The sequence below is a fragment of the Phyllostomus discolor genome, chromosome 4 (assembly GCF_004126475.2).
Source record: "Phyllostomus discolor isolate MPI-MPIP mPhyDis1 chromosome 4, mPhyDis1.pri.v3, whole genome shotgun sequence".
Lineage (NCBI taxonomy): Eukaryota > Metazoa > Chordata > Mammalia > Chiroptera > Phyllostomidae > Phyllostomus > Phyllostomus discolor.
This window is the reverse complement of record NC_040906.2, coordinates 46534510-46549812: the sequence shown is the minus strand read 5'-3', so window position 1 is coordinate 46549812 and position 15303 is coordinate 46534510. Positions and strand designations below refer to the sequence as shown.

Genomic DNA, 15303 nt, shown 5'->3' with positions numbered 1-15303 from the left:
TGCTTTCACTATCTGGAAACAGACAGGCTGGTTTGTCTGCCTACAATCATGCTGTGATGAATGGAGCTATTTTAACTCTGGTTTTGTGTATCAAAGAAAACAGATGTAGTCTGGAACTGGAGGCTGTAGGAAATACAAAGCCTGTTTAACTTAATCTTCATAGTGCTTGTTTTTGTAACTGACGAGCTGGTCAGTTTAAACAGCAGAGTTTATGTCAGCCACATATTTAATTTCAATTTATGACTTAAGTTTTTCAGTTGTTCATTTGCTCAAGTTATACCTGAGTCCTTGTCAGGAAGTAAAAAGCCTTGATTAAATATAACCAGTCTTAGTTTAAATATTGGTGTCTCTTACCTAACTAAAATTATTTACTGTTGTTCAGAGAATAATTAGGGGGCAGCTATTTTGTGTGGTCTTAACAGAATCCAGTAGTATCAGAAACTTTAAAAAGAGACTATTCAAAGGAATAAGCAAAAGATCAGCTTTGAGGACATTTATTTAAAACTTGTATTGTGAAATAAAAGACAGAGATTGGAAAGGAAGAAATAAAACGGTTGCTATTTATATATGACATGATTGTCTTCATAGAAAACCCCAAAGAATCTACAAAAACAAACTCAGCAAGATTGCAGAATACAAGAATACACACAAAAAAATCAGTCACATCTCTGTGTATTAACAACAAACATATGGAGACTGAGATTTAAAATATTTACAATGCCATTTGCAGTTGCTTCAAAGAGAATGAAATAGGCACAAATCTAACAAAATATATGCAGGATCTGTGTTCTGAAAATTACAGAATGCTGATAAAAAAATCAAGACCTAAATAAATGGGGAGACTATGTGGAAAACTGGACATGGTGAAGATGTCAGTTCTCCTCAAACTGATATGTTTAATGCAAATCCTACCAAAATCTCAGGGATATTTTTAGTAGATATAGAAAAGATTATTCTAAAATTTACATGGTAAGGCAAAGGAACTAGACTACTAAAACAATTTTGAAAAAAAGAAAAAGTCATAGGAATCAGTCTGCCTGATTTCAGGACACAGCCACGGTAATCAACACTGTGGTATTGGAGGAGAGACACATTGATCAATGAAACAGAACGGAGAGCCCAGAAAAGGACCCACACCATTATGTCAGTTGATTCTGACAAAGGTACAAAAGCAGTCCAATGGTGGAAGCCTATATAGACTGTTCAACAAATGGTGCTGGGACAACTGAACATCTGTAGGCAAACAAAAAAACAAAACAAAACAAAACAAACTTTGACCTTTTACCAAAATGATCTCAAAATAGATAATGGACTTAAATGTAAAACATAAAGTAATAAAACTTCCAGGCAAAAGGACGGGCAGGGAATCTCCAGGATCTAGAGCTAAGCAAAGAGTTCTGAAGCTCACAATTCATTAAAGGAAAAATTAGTAAGTTAGATCTTACCAAAGTTAAAGGGTTTGCTCTATGAAGGACTCTGTTAAGAGGATGAATGGATAGGCTACAGAGTAGGAGAAAATGTGTGCAAACCACATATCCAACAAATACTTTCGTCTGTAATGTGTAAAGAACTCTCAAAACTCAATAGTGAAATACAAACACCTATCACAAAGCTAAAATGAAAGAAGAGTGACAATATCCAATGCTGGTGAGGATGTGGAGAAACTACGTCAGTCATATGTTGCTGGTATTAATATAAAGTGGCACAGCCATTCTGTAGACAGTTTGGCAGTTTCTTATGGAATCAAACATGCAGTTCACATTCAAACCAACAGTTACACTCTTGGGCATTTATACCAGGGAACTGAAAACTTCTGTCCACAACAAAAAACCTGTGCATTAGTATTCAGAGCAGCTTTACTCAGAATAGCCCCAAGCAGCCTAGATGTCCTTTAACTGGTACAGTAGTCCCCCCCTTTCCATGGTTTCAGTTACCCGTGGTCAGTGATGGTTTGAAAATATTAAGTGGAAAATTCTGGAAGGAAACAATTTATAAGTTGTAAATTGCAGGCCGTTCTGAGTAGCATGATGAAGTATCATGCTGTTCTGCTCCATCCTGGCTGGGATGTGAATCATCCCATACTGTATACACAGACTGCCCAGTAGTCATGTAGCCATCTCGGTTATCAGATAGGCTGCAGTGGTATTGTAGTGCTTGCTCCCAAGCAACCCTTATTCTACTTAAAAATGGCCGCAAAGTGCAAGAGTAGTGATGCTGGCAATCCATGTATGTCACAGGGAAGCTTCCTTTAAGTGGAAAAGCATGTGTGTCTAAGAAAAAGTATATATAGGGTTCTGTACTATTCATGGTTTATGCTTCCACTGGGGGTCTTGTAACATATATCCTCCTGTGGGTAAGCAGGGGACTACTGTAAGTGGCTAAATAATTGTATATCTGTACCTTGGAGTACTGCTTAGCAATACAAAGAAAGTAGCTATTAAGACATTCAACAGCCCTGGCTGATGTGGCTCATTGGATTGAGTGCCAGCCTGCAAACCAAGGGGTCGCTGATTCAATTCCCAGTCAGGACACATGCCTGGTTTGCAGGCCAGGTCCGCAGTAGGGGGTGCACAAGAGGCAACCATACATTGATGTTTCTCTCCCTCTGTTTCTCCCTCCCTTCTCCTCTAAAAATAAATAAGTAAAATCTTAAAAGAAAAACTGTTTTTTTTAAAAGGCATGCAATAACTCGTGTGAATCTCCATGGAGTTATGCTTAGTGGAAAACAAAAAAACAACAATCCCAAAAGCTTTGCGATTTTATTTATATAACATTTTTGTTAGGTAGAAATGTCAAAATTATAGAAATAGAGAATAGGTTAGTGGTTTCCAGGAATCTGGTGTGGGGAGGTGGTGATTATGAACAGGCAGCGCAGGGACCCTTGTGATGACAGAACTGTTCTGGGTCTCGACTATTTCAGTGTCAGTATCTTGGTTGTGATTTTGGTCTTTTTATAGCTACCAGACGAATATAGCCTTTCCAATATTGAATCTTTATCAGATTACCATAAGATAGCAAAAATTTTGTTTTGACCTTTACATTAAATTTTTTCCTTTGTTTTTTTTCTTTGTGAATAGCTTTTCTTTTTCACAAAACTTTTAAAGTTATTATAATATTTTTTTTCTCTGAAGCAGTGTTGTAAATAGTTGGCTCCAGGACCAGACTCTAAAAGCCAATTTAACCCATAATGTTTAGCCAAACATTTAACAATTTCATCTCTGTCACTGGATAAACAGATTTGAGAGCAGACAGAAAACCTGTTGTAACAATATATTGAATTCTGCACCTCCCCACTCATGCAGTTACAGATGCCTGGGCCACAGCGGACGGGCGGGGGCTCACTGTCTTTGCCGTCTCTCACCGCGTGTTGCATGCACCTGTCATAGCTTCCTGCCTCAGGCGTATCACCGGAAGAGACTAGGTGCATTGTATGTTACTACTTCTCTTTGGACCTTTAAAGAGAACTCTTTATTCCCAGCAGTTTTATGTACAAGACTCTTCTAAGTACTAAGTGTTTATTGGTCTGAGAATGCACGTACTACTACATTATTAACTTGTCACAGAATAATTTTTATAGTTAGTTGCACGTGTTTAGCAAACAGTTAACCCTAATAGATATTTTCAAGTGTAACATCTGTCAAAATTGACTTTAGGTAGAATTTATTTTTAATGTTCTGTGTTGTAAAACACAAAAGCCAGACAGCTGGCTATTTGTGGTTGTTTACATTTAAATTGATTAAAATTAAAAATCTGTTTCTTCATTAGCACTTCATTCAAGTGCTAGATATTCACATGTGGCTGGGGGGCTACGTGTTAAACAGTGTGGATACAGAACATTTCCATCATCACTGAAAATCCAATTGGGCAGTGCTGTGAAACTTTATTTCATATATATTTTAACAGACTGGTTGGAAAAATGGCCAAAAGTGACAAAATGTCTTTCAATTGACATTAGATTCAAGTCTTTAAGCATTAATTTTAAAGAAAGTGTCTTTGCCATCAATGGTTGTTTTTTCTCAGTAGATAAAATCTTGCAATTTCTCTTAATTTGGTCATTAACCTCAAATTTAGAACAAGGTCACCTAGCAACGACAATATGCCATTGGCAGCCAGTCCATTTGATTATAGCAGTGAAGGTGCGTTGCCTTTATGGAAATTGTTTGGGCTCCCAGGAGGTGGACACTTGGAAGCATATAGTTCAGATTTCTTGGAATTGGCACTGTTGCCATTTTTGGCCAGATAACTTCGCTGTGGGGACTGTTTGGTGCATTGTAGTATCTTTAGCGTCATTTCTGGCCTCTACTTACTAAATGCCACTAGTGTTGCCCCAGTTGTGATAACTGAAACTGTCTCCAGACATTGCTGACTGTCTCTGGGGTGCAGACTTGTCTCTGTGGAGAAGCACTGATGGAGTCCGAAGAGTCCTACCTGCTGTAGAATAGCTCTGAGTGTATCCAAGAAATTATATGAGAAGATAGGGAATGCAAGGCAGGTATAACCAAAGTAAATTAAGGAAACCCAGGTTCCTTTTCATAGAGATTTGAACCCTTACCCCTTATCTAAATAGCTGATGGACAACTGTGATTCAGTGTTTATTTTTTATTTCAGTTAACATTTACTGAATTCTTATTGTGGCATACACATGTTATACAGCAGGGCTACAAGCATGAATAAAATGTGAACTTAGTCTTCAAGGACCATTTGTTGTTTTCTCTCCTCTTCTGCCCTTACCTATCTCATGGTATTGGACCTGTTCACCTACTTTTGACTTTGTTGGATAGGCATTAATTTCCAGAGTTTAAACTTCAGCAGTGTCAAGCCATCTTTTGGAGATATAGAGCAGAATTAACACATAATTGTGTTCTGAAGACAGACTGAATCCAGCTCTTGTGGTCTGTTATTACCCCAGTAATTTAAACTTTTTTTCTGTTTTGTAATCTCTAAAGACCTATTGAAGTATCTGTAAGATCTTAGAGATACTATATAAACTGCACCGATGAAACCTTAGCATAAAGACAGTTTAAATATTTAGTAAAAGAAGTATCTTATAACATCAAATATTAATTGCTTTGTTAACTTGGTATTCTTGAATTTTTGCATCTTGATATCAGAAGTCTCATTAGAAGAAAATAAACCAGATGACTTAAAAATCAAATATGACTTTTAAGTCTCCACTCAGCATTCAGTCAGCCTCTTGAATGGTCATAATCCCACCTCATACACCTTTGAAGTCTGGGGTCAGCCTCCCTCAGCTGGAGATTTGTTGGCTGATGTTTAGCATGTACCTTCACCAAAATCAAACACACAGAAATGTGCTTTATTGCACTAACAAATGGACAACTAAATCCTTTTTTTCCACTTGAGATCCCCTGCCCTCTCTAAAGAAACCTCATTGCAGTCAGGTCACCAGGTACCTCAAGGAGTGGAAACAGTCTTGTCCTCTCTTTTCATCAGTACCTCGAGTTTCATGGGGCCAGAACCCCATCTGGCAGGAGACCGGGTGTACCCAGCACCAGCACTAGTTCCTTATGTAGTTCACCAGGAGATAGTTGCATTACTTAAATCTTGAAATACAAATGGATGCTTGGATCACTCATACAAGCAGCTAAGTCTAGATTTTGTTTTAAAAATATGACCTATAGTGCTAAAGGTATCCAGTATGCTCAAACTGCAACTTTCAAAATACAGTCATGATAGTAATGGTTAGATGCTTTTATTCTGCTTTGGCTAAACTCTACTTCTGAGCTTTCACTTCTGTCATCTAAATTACAGTCTATTTCATGATGAGTATATAATAAATCTTTTCAACTTTGTGATCAAATTCATAATGCAAACAGTTTTAACTATATCTAGCTAAAAAGAACTCTGGCAAGTAGAACCTAGATTTATCACTTTTAAGAGAGGACTATTGGGTAGTGTCTGCTAAGTCTTCAGGGCCTTAGAACACAGAGTGGTTCCAGATAATTTTTGATGGCTGGGCTGACCACCGTGTCCACACTTCACACACACACCACTCACTACCCACTCACCCTTACATTTATGTCTGTCCATTCTTTTATGCTGTTGGTCATACCACAAAGGCGTTCTTTCTTGGAGATGTTAGCACCCAGAGTGGGTTGTTGGCCCTGTGAGTTCAAAGAGTACCCTCCAAAGCTTCATTTTTTTTCTGTTCTAAAAGCAAGTTTTCAAAAATATAGTGTATATTGTAGAAGAACACGAAATACTTGTTTCATCCAGCCTGTATGTACATTATCTGAAATTAAACTGTAAAAAAGTTTCACTGTGAACTGTGAACTCTTTTAATTTAAGCCGATGAAGAATTTCCCCCATTTGTTTTCTGTAATGTTTAGTATTTGATTGGCTTATGTTTTTTGTATCTTTAAAAATGCTTCTGAGGCCCTTAAATACCAGGCTTAAGTACTTTGGGTATTCTGTATTTAGAACAATTGTGAACTGTGGAATACAGGGTCCCTATTTTACTTTTAAAGGTGGTGGAACTGGCTTTCTGTAGCACCAGTGTTGACTCTCAGGCTAGGTTTATACTTCTATAGAAAATCAGAAGTTAAAGGAATATAGTTGAGTCAGTAGTCACGAATATCCCACCTCGGGTAATACAGGCCTGGAAAGAGCATTAGGATTCATGTGATATGAATGTATACATGCCTTTTCATGGATCACTATACATGCAAGGGATGCTTCCGTCTTAGACTTCCTGTTCTTGCTGGTTTTATTCATTGTCCTGTCTTTCAGTATGACATGCTGCGTAAGGAACAGAGTCTCATTTCCATTCCTGAAAACGAGGTTTACAAATGTCGAAGCAGCTCCTATAGAGTCGTGCACATGTGTGTCACGTGTGTCCAGACCAGTGCAGCCTGCTCATTTCTCAGTGCCCGGCAGGACAGAGGAAGATGGGACACAGGGCACCATCATTGTTATTGTCAGCTCTAGAATAAAAACTCTTCTACTTTGAAATGTGATCTCTCTTTGGGATTAGGACCTGGGGGGTGGGGGGGGGGGTGGTTGTTGTTTTTAATTCATCAATCCAAGACAGCCAGAGAAGGTTCTTTAGAATTTTATAAAGAGCTATTTCCAATCATTGTCTTATCACAAAGACTCACTGAACATTTTTACTTAGATTGTGTTTTTTGTTTGGACACTTAATCCTACAATGTATTGATTTAAATTGTTAAGCAAAATGAAAAAGATTCCTAGCCCCTTTAATTGCATGAGCCGTGATTTCTGATCTCAGTTGAAATTGTTATCACTCACAGAAGCTCACAGACCTCTGCCATGAAGGGGTTAAATTCTTTCATTAACTATGTTTATGAGGGGCCACGGCCATGCTGCCTATACTGCCTTTTTAAAAACTTTCTAGTTCACTAATCAAATGTATGTTAGATTGATTATTGTAAAAGTATAAACCATAGAAAATTTGACAAGATAGATGTGTAAATTATCCTTCTGACAGAACTAATGATGCACTCCAAGCACCTTCTGTTTTCCAGCGCTTGGTGAGCGACTTCATTAAATATGCAGTGGCTGTTGGGTGGCTTCTCAAATGATGGTTCAGTTCCTTGTGGAATTGCATCATTACTAGAGGTGTAAAACCAGGCAGACAAGCTCGCTGTTGGGCATCCTGCTGAGGTTCTAATGTGCTCCATCTTGTTGGAGCAGTTGTTTGCAGTCTTTTCGGCACAATTAGATCCGTGACCACAGGACGCATTCAGTGAAGCTACATTACAGATAACAGCGGAGACTGGCACTCGCGGCTCTCCGCCCCTCCGCGGAGCTGCCTCGGCGTGGGCGGCTTAGCACAGTGCCGTTTCTGCTGGTTTTTAATCCCTTGGAGCAAATCTGGAAATAACTGATTTGTAACTTTTTTAAAGTTCTTAAAATCTTAGGATATTTGAGGTGAAAAGACTTTTTAATCCTTTTGCAGGTGAGAAAACAGACTGAAGCGTTGTGCTGAGTTGTCCCTTAGGAAGAGAGTAGGAGGACCTGGTGGAATATCTTTTATCTTTTAGGTGCTAGAGATTCCGTAAATAGGAATTTGTACTGCTTGACTTCTAATTTTAGAACTCTTTTAAGCAAAACAAATTTTTTTTGAATTTAAGGATTTTTTCCTGCTATACCTCATTTCCCCCCATCTTAACACCAGCAACACTTTTTTTTATTTCTAGAAGCTAAGCAGAAATACTTTGCTTTCAAAGGGTATCATGTTATTTATTATTTTAATGACAGTTTGATGTTTTTCTGGAGAACTGGGCACAAAAGATGCTTTGAATTGAGCTTGAAGTGGTATTTAAGGTTTCCAAAAGGCAGATGCTATGGTGTATCACTGCAGCCTGATAAATGGGAGCACATTTTAGAATGACAGGCTGCGTACCTTAATGAAAGAAGGTTTCCCATTTCCGTGGCCAATTAAAGGACCATTGATGACTTTGGGTCATTAATGAACATTTGTGGAAAATGACCATTGGAATTCAATTATTACAGTAATACATTTGAAAAGTACTAACTACAAATAGTCCTATTTGTAAGTTAAAAGATTTATCCATTTCACCACAGATAAGTCAGCATATTGCTTTGCTTTTTAATGCCAAAACATAAAGTACATATCCTTTCTTATAAAAGTTCTACTTAGGTTATGTTTTTATAGAGTACTTTTTAAAAGATGATTTATGCTGCTAGCCTTTATATTACTTCATTATTTTTCTCAGAAAAAATTAGTAAGACCAAGAACAAAGAGGGGAAGCGTGCTTTTTACAGTATATAAAAGCAGAAGAGTAAGTTTAAGATGAATCAGGTGTTTGATTTACTTAGTATCCAAAGAAATCTCTAATTTGGGGAAAATAGGAAGAAAGTAACCATTATTTGGGAACATGCAAATGTATTTAAAAGTAATATGAAAAGAAAATGCAAATGGAAAAGCTTCATAACCAGGTTCTTTTTTTTTTCCCCTTAAGCCCAGGGTTCAGATTTTCTTAAAAATTTCAAGCCTTTGTTTTCCTTAAAATATTTTGTGTGTGTGTATCCTGCCATTTTTGCTATATTATACCCAACAAATTTACCTGAACGCAGTATTTTTCATGAGTTAACTTCATTTTCTCTGAAACTTTGGCTGTTTGGGTTGTTAAGACAGGAGGGGGATTCTTTTGAAATGCACATTTTTCTCATTTTGTTATTTGTAAAATGGGCCATAATCTCAGTCCAAGCTTTCTTCGTCTTCATTCCATAGTTTACAGGAAAAGGAGACTCTGTGGGGCACAGGCCTCCCCGGGGAATGCATCGCGCTTAATGAGCTTGATAGTCTGGTGGGCTCAATAAATCAAATAAAGCAAAACATTTCTCATTTTTGAATAAAAGCATTTATCACACAGTGTTTGTTCATTCGTGGTCACAAGATTGATTGGTTCCCAGCATCACAGTGTATATTGAAGCATTTTTTATTTTGTTTTTCCAGTGGGCAAGTTACGGAAGCAGTGGCTAAAGGAAAGTATCTCTGATGTCGGCTTTGGGATGCTGAAGTCTGTCAAGGAATATGTGGACCCCAATAATATCTTTGGAAACAAGAACCTTTTATAAATCCAGTACTGTTGTTATGAAAAAAGTCACTTTTTTTTAAGTCTTCAACTATTGTTATGCCAGTAATCATATATATCATGGACTATATCTCAGCTGCATTTGTTTGTTCGTTTAACATAAGTTTGTTTCATTCTGTAGTTTGTTTTGTTTCTGCATTTATGGATGGACAGATGGTATTCCAAAGTCTCTCTCATTTCCCTGTCATTTCAAATTTCAGGCAGCACAAGTCTGCCAGTTGTTACTGCGGAGGAAGATGCTGCCAGCTGTTTTGTATTGACGTTTCCTCTTGGGAACAAAGGCAGATTTTGGTGTCACCTATTGCTTATCCAGCCTCTTTTTAAAAACATCTCTGAGAAGCAGATATTTTGGGGAGGATTCCACTGAGGAGCGATACACATGTGGGGTTCAGGGCGCATTCCAGTGTGAATCGGCCACTAAGGGAGGGGACTCATGAAACAGTATTGGCCGCCTGTTACTTAGGATGTTTTCAGTTCTGTTAGGTGCTTGGCCTACCCTTTTTTTTATTTTTTGAAATTAGTGTACAATTGTAAAACTTGGAGTCATCAATATACAAAATAATTCTGTTTGGGGACACATTTTTGTTCTCCATGTTTCTGTTTCTGCTGAAGTCTGAGTTGTGTCACTGAGATAACGTATTGTTATATCCTATTTCATTCATAATAGGTTTTATAAGAAGCTGATTTATATTACTCAGTGTTTGTGAAGAGCAGGTTTACCATGAAATGAATGCCTTTATTCAGCTCAGACCCCTAGTGTGCATGGTCGTACACGCGTCGCTGAGACGCAGGAGCTGCAACAGGCGGGAAGGAAGACTGCTCACACTTGGTGTCTCCAGCTGGAAGCTTGTTTGGCGAGAGAAACACAGTCACCTCTCAGCTATTGAATTTGAAAGCTTCAGCAATTTCGACGATAAAAATAAAAATCTTCTTAAAAAATTAACCCAAAAAACATGATAAATTTTCATATAAAAGTAAAGTTTCAGTTTAGTTTTTAATAATGGCTTAACACCTCTTTTGAATTACTGGTTGGTTTAACCTAAACTTTAAAAAACCTGTAATGTATTAATATACATAGTATAATCAAAAGTTTGAAATATCATATTTCTTAAATAATGAGAACATTAGTCACATTTAGCATACATTTTTACATTCAAATCTGGATGCTAAAATAAGTGAAAGGGTTACTTTGAATCACTGTCAAGGCTCATGACTCACATTTTGAGGTGGATTCTTTTTTTAATGTAATACCTAACTTTTGATAATTTTTTTAAATTAATATTTGATCAGTAGGTCACAATGCAGATGATCCTATAAAAGGACACACTGTCTGTCTATGTAGCAGCAGCTCCAGAGTATTTTGGGGCAGTTTGATACCTTTTATATGTGAAGATAGCCTTAACCAGAGAAGTAAAAATTTAAAGTTGACAAAATGGTATTTTTAAGACTTCAAAATGATAAATGATTTAATTAATAAAATTGGCCTCAGACTAATAAACAAATCTATAAACAAATCAAAATTAAATATTAGTTTAACAACAAAAACTAAATATTGATTTATTAGAAGCTGCCTCTCCACATTGGTGATTTATTTTTAATTACAAAATTTCCAGCAGATCTGTGCTTAAAGACCTTGATATTTGAAATAGGTAGATACTTGATGAGGAAATTATACTTGCCTCTATAATGATAAAAATCTCAGCTTTATAAAATGCATCTATTCATGAAGGTGATTTCTCTAACTGGTGATCAAAATGTAAAATTTTAATATGGTACTAATATCTCACTGGAGTGTATACATGTTTCTGAGTAATTTTTTAAAAATAAAACTTACAGATTCATAAGCAGATTCATTCTGTTGCATGTGATTGTTACAACATTCTTTCCCAGGGAGTTCAAATTTCAGCAACCTCAGAAATCTGTATTTGATATTAGGAAACTATAAATTTAACACCTGAAATTGTCATGTTCACTATTCTACACCAACCTCGTGGAAATCAGTGATTTATGTCTTTGTTTTCCTTTACCCGTGTTTGCCAGATTCCCCAACCTTGGTTTTGTAGTGATAACTACATTTTGTAGTAGGAATCATTTCTACGGGGATCATTTTGAAACACATGAACACCCATCAGTACTGTTTCACTCTGATTTAGTAAATCAGAACGCATTCCCCCTTTTCATACACCCATTCTGAGGTGCCGCTGCATATGCTTAGTGTTGTGGAGAGCTGAGTTCTTGAATATGCACAGAAACACTTAAACTTTGCCTCATATTCCTGAAATGTCTGAAAATGGCCCCATAAAAGTTAAAGCCTGGAGAACATTGTTTCTGTGAAGCTTCTTAACTCATTCTGAACAAGTTCATTTAAAATTTTTCGAGGTTGTACCCTATTTGGTTTTCAGTACTACATAACACTGACTTGTCCTTCTTAATCGTGTTTCTGATATTTTATTTGATGTCACATTTGGGTTGGAGTTTTAGTGGGGATGGAAACTTGCTCCTAGTGAGAAGTGGCATTCATGCTAAAGACTCAGTATATGAGCAGGCTTTATGGACCCTTAGAGTAACTGTTGCCTTAATGTTTGGTGCAATTTACAGTGCATAAGTGACTCTAGTCTTATGCTGAGTAACTTGAGCTTTTTTAGTTCAGTGAGAATTGTAAAAGCCACGTGTTTATTGTGCCCAACACATTACTACAAAGAAAGGATTAAATTCTTTCCTCTTGTGAGGAATTGGGTTTTCTTCCTAAATGCTTACATACTACATGTAATACAATTACTGTAAAGTTACTTACGAGGCTAGAAGCCCTCTGGCATGCATAGCTGTGCTGATGTATTTTGGAAAATCAAAGTGAAGGGTGAGTTTCCATCGGTGTGCATAGTGTACCAGATACAGATGGTTCCAGGGCTGCCTCCTTTTCAGAACATTTTCTTAGGATCCACCAGGTCCCAGCTTGCATTCTTGAAAATGCCTTTGTGCGTGTTGGCTCCAGAGATTTTCCTTTCTGGTATTCTTTTATAACTACAGTTTCTTAACCATAGCTGATCAGGGGAAGCCCTGTAATCCCAAACTGAAGCATTAATCTTGGCTGTTGAGTGGGGCTGGGTTTGCTGAGCATCTATTCTAGACAGTAAATGTGGACACACGTGGCTGTTTATTGCAGGTTGATTCACAAACTGCATGTGCTGGTGCTTGAGGCAGCCAAAATGAGTACTGTGGAAAGCCTGTCTACATTTTAAAAAACATTGAAATTGGAATTAAAAACAGCTTTAATAACTTTTTGTTTACCACTTAATACTTTGCAACTTTGATTTTAACTAGGGCTTAGCTCATGGTGGGAGAAAAGCTGAAAATAACAAGTGCCAGTTTAGGACTGAGGATCCAGAATCGCCTTTGGCTTTCTGAGTTACAGGAGCTTCACTTGGCTCAAGGCTTCCTGTTTCTGAATGAGCCACATGTCAGTGTGTTCATTAAGTTTTTATTAATTTCAATTTCCTAAAAGGAAAACAACATATACTTTGATGCTAAAATCCAGAAAGCATAAAAGATTTTTTTTTAACTATTGAAATACAGTGTCTGAGATGGAGGATGTAAAGTACTTAGCTTTCTGCTTCTTGAGCCAGTGTCTTTAGTGTGAAATTTGACTGTAAAAACTACTTGTAATGTCAACAGATTGTAGAAACATACTATTAATAAAATGGACCTGGGCCTAAGAACTTTTGCTTTAAAGGGAGTATGAAGCTGGCTGTTGTTCTGTTTGCATCTGGGTTTTTCTTTTAACTTTAGTTTTCATCTTTATATTTTTGCTGATTTGAAAACAACTTTTGTAAGTTTATTAAGCATAATCAAGTACAACCTAAATATAACTGAATCCATTTCAATTCACAGCTCAGCATATTGTTAGCTAGGTTTCATGACCCTCAGTACTTTTTTAAATCAATGTCACACGCCTAGGAGGCAGTCCGTCTCCTTTGAACGTGAAGCCTCCCCCGCTGGAGTCTTGGAAGATCCTCGAAGAACGAGCGCTCCTGTGCTCTCCTACCTGCACTTCCTTAACAAGCCCGCGTGAGGGCCACTGGCGCATGGGGCGCGCATGCCAGAGAACCGTCACAGAATTAAGTAACTGCAGTTCTGTGAACATGAAAAGGTTTCTTTGGTTCTCAAAGGAAATTATTATACTTTTTTTCCCCAAAAATAATACATCAAGTATCATTAGGAACGTTTTTCAGAGGCTGAACTTCCAAATCTAAGGGAGAGAGAAAAAAGGGGGAAAAAGTTTCAGTGTGGATTTCTGAGTAGCATATACACTAGTTTTTCAGGCATCTTACTGTCGGCAGTGTTTTTCACGAACAACATGAGCTCCCTGTGAACTGTGGTGGTGAACCCTGTGAGCAGTCTTGTTCACACACCCAAAAGGAATGAAATGCTTATGCTGGTATACAGTTTCTGTAAATAATTATCTCTTGAGCTACTTAAAGAGTATCCCAAAAAGATCACAGTGCCTTGTTGGGATTTTTTTTTTTTCATGAAATAGCCATTATTTAAAACAAGTGGGAGAGAATATCTTTAAAGGACAGTGATTGTTTAGCAGTTTACCACTACTCCTCTTCAGAGCCATGTGTCAGGAACTAGGCAGTTGTATGTAGAAACTCCGACAGCTCCTTCCGCGGCGTTGGTCTGGACCACCTGTTCTAGCCCATTGAGCTGATTCCGTGGTGGACCTGTGCTCCCACATACATCTACTCCGTCGATGGGATTTCTGTGTGGTTTCAGCCTTACATTTTCATTTCTGCTGCCCCAACTTAGTAGCCCTGAGATGTGGCTCGGTGGGTGTGACATTCTTGGTCCTGAAGACCAGCTACATGCTTTACGATGTTTGCTTACACAGCTCCCTGAGGAGCAAGCCTCTGTGTGTGTCCGGGGCGGGGGGGGGGGGGGGGGGGGGGTCCTGTTTCTTACGTTGTGTGTTAGTCCCTTTTTTGTGTGATGGTGCCTTCAGAATAATGAATATTTCTGTTTCTGGACAATGATAAATCTTAAAAGAAATATGTGTAGGTTATATTTCTTAATTTTTGTCCTTTTTGCTAGCCTGTGAAATTCTTTGGCTCTGATGCAACTTGACTTGAATAATATCTTATCCTGAGTCTTCCTCCAAGGCAGTACATAGTCCTGCCAGTACTGTAGTAATCTTTTGGGAACTACATGTGGATAAGCACTTGTACGACGTATGTAAGCCATTATGCTGCTGTAACTAATGCATACAAAAACAATTCGTCTCTCTATGTTTATAGTCTAAAAGTGGGTATATAGTGGGAAGGAGAATTCCTGAGAGGTTCCAGCATAGCTTTGTCAATTCGGACTGAGCCATACTGTTTTCCACAAGGGCTCCACACACAGTCTGTATACTGTGCTTTCAGTGTATGTTTGCATTCTCCTTTTATTGCTTTTCCTAGACTGTACTGTTCTATAAGCAAATGCCCATGTGTGATTTTTGAGATGTGCTGGGGAAAAAAAAATAAAACAATACCAAAACTACTCATCGTTACAAGAATTGTTGCTTATTTTATGTTGATTCCATTTGACTTTGGCTGACAGCATCATGTATATTCAGAATGAATAGGGTACAGTCTGCACCCATGAGTAGCCGCTCCAGGAGAGCAGTGCGTGTGCACAGAGGCTGATTTTGTCCCTGCCTGTGGCT

General features: G+C 37.8%; 1 protein-coding gene across 2 annotated transcripts in view; it reads left to right on the top strand.

Moving 5' to 3' along the window:
- The window catches only part of AGPS (alkylglycerone phosphate synthase), a 148994-nt gene extending 133859 nt beyond the window's left edge, over nucleotides 1–15135 (top strand). For both annotated transcript variants that reach the window (XM_028508778.2, XM_028508777.2), the window contains one exon: nucleotides 9464–15135. In XM_028508778.2, coding sequence (XP_028364579.2) covers nucleotides 9464–9585 — 122 coding nt within the window. In that variant the 3' untranslated portion in view covers nucleotides 9586–15135. The remainder of the gene's footprint in view (nucleotides 1–9463) is intronic.
- Nucleotides 15136–15303: the final 168 nt, after the last annotated feature.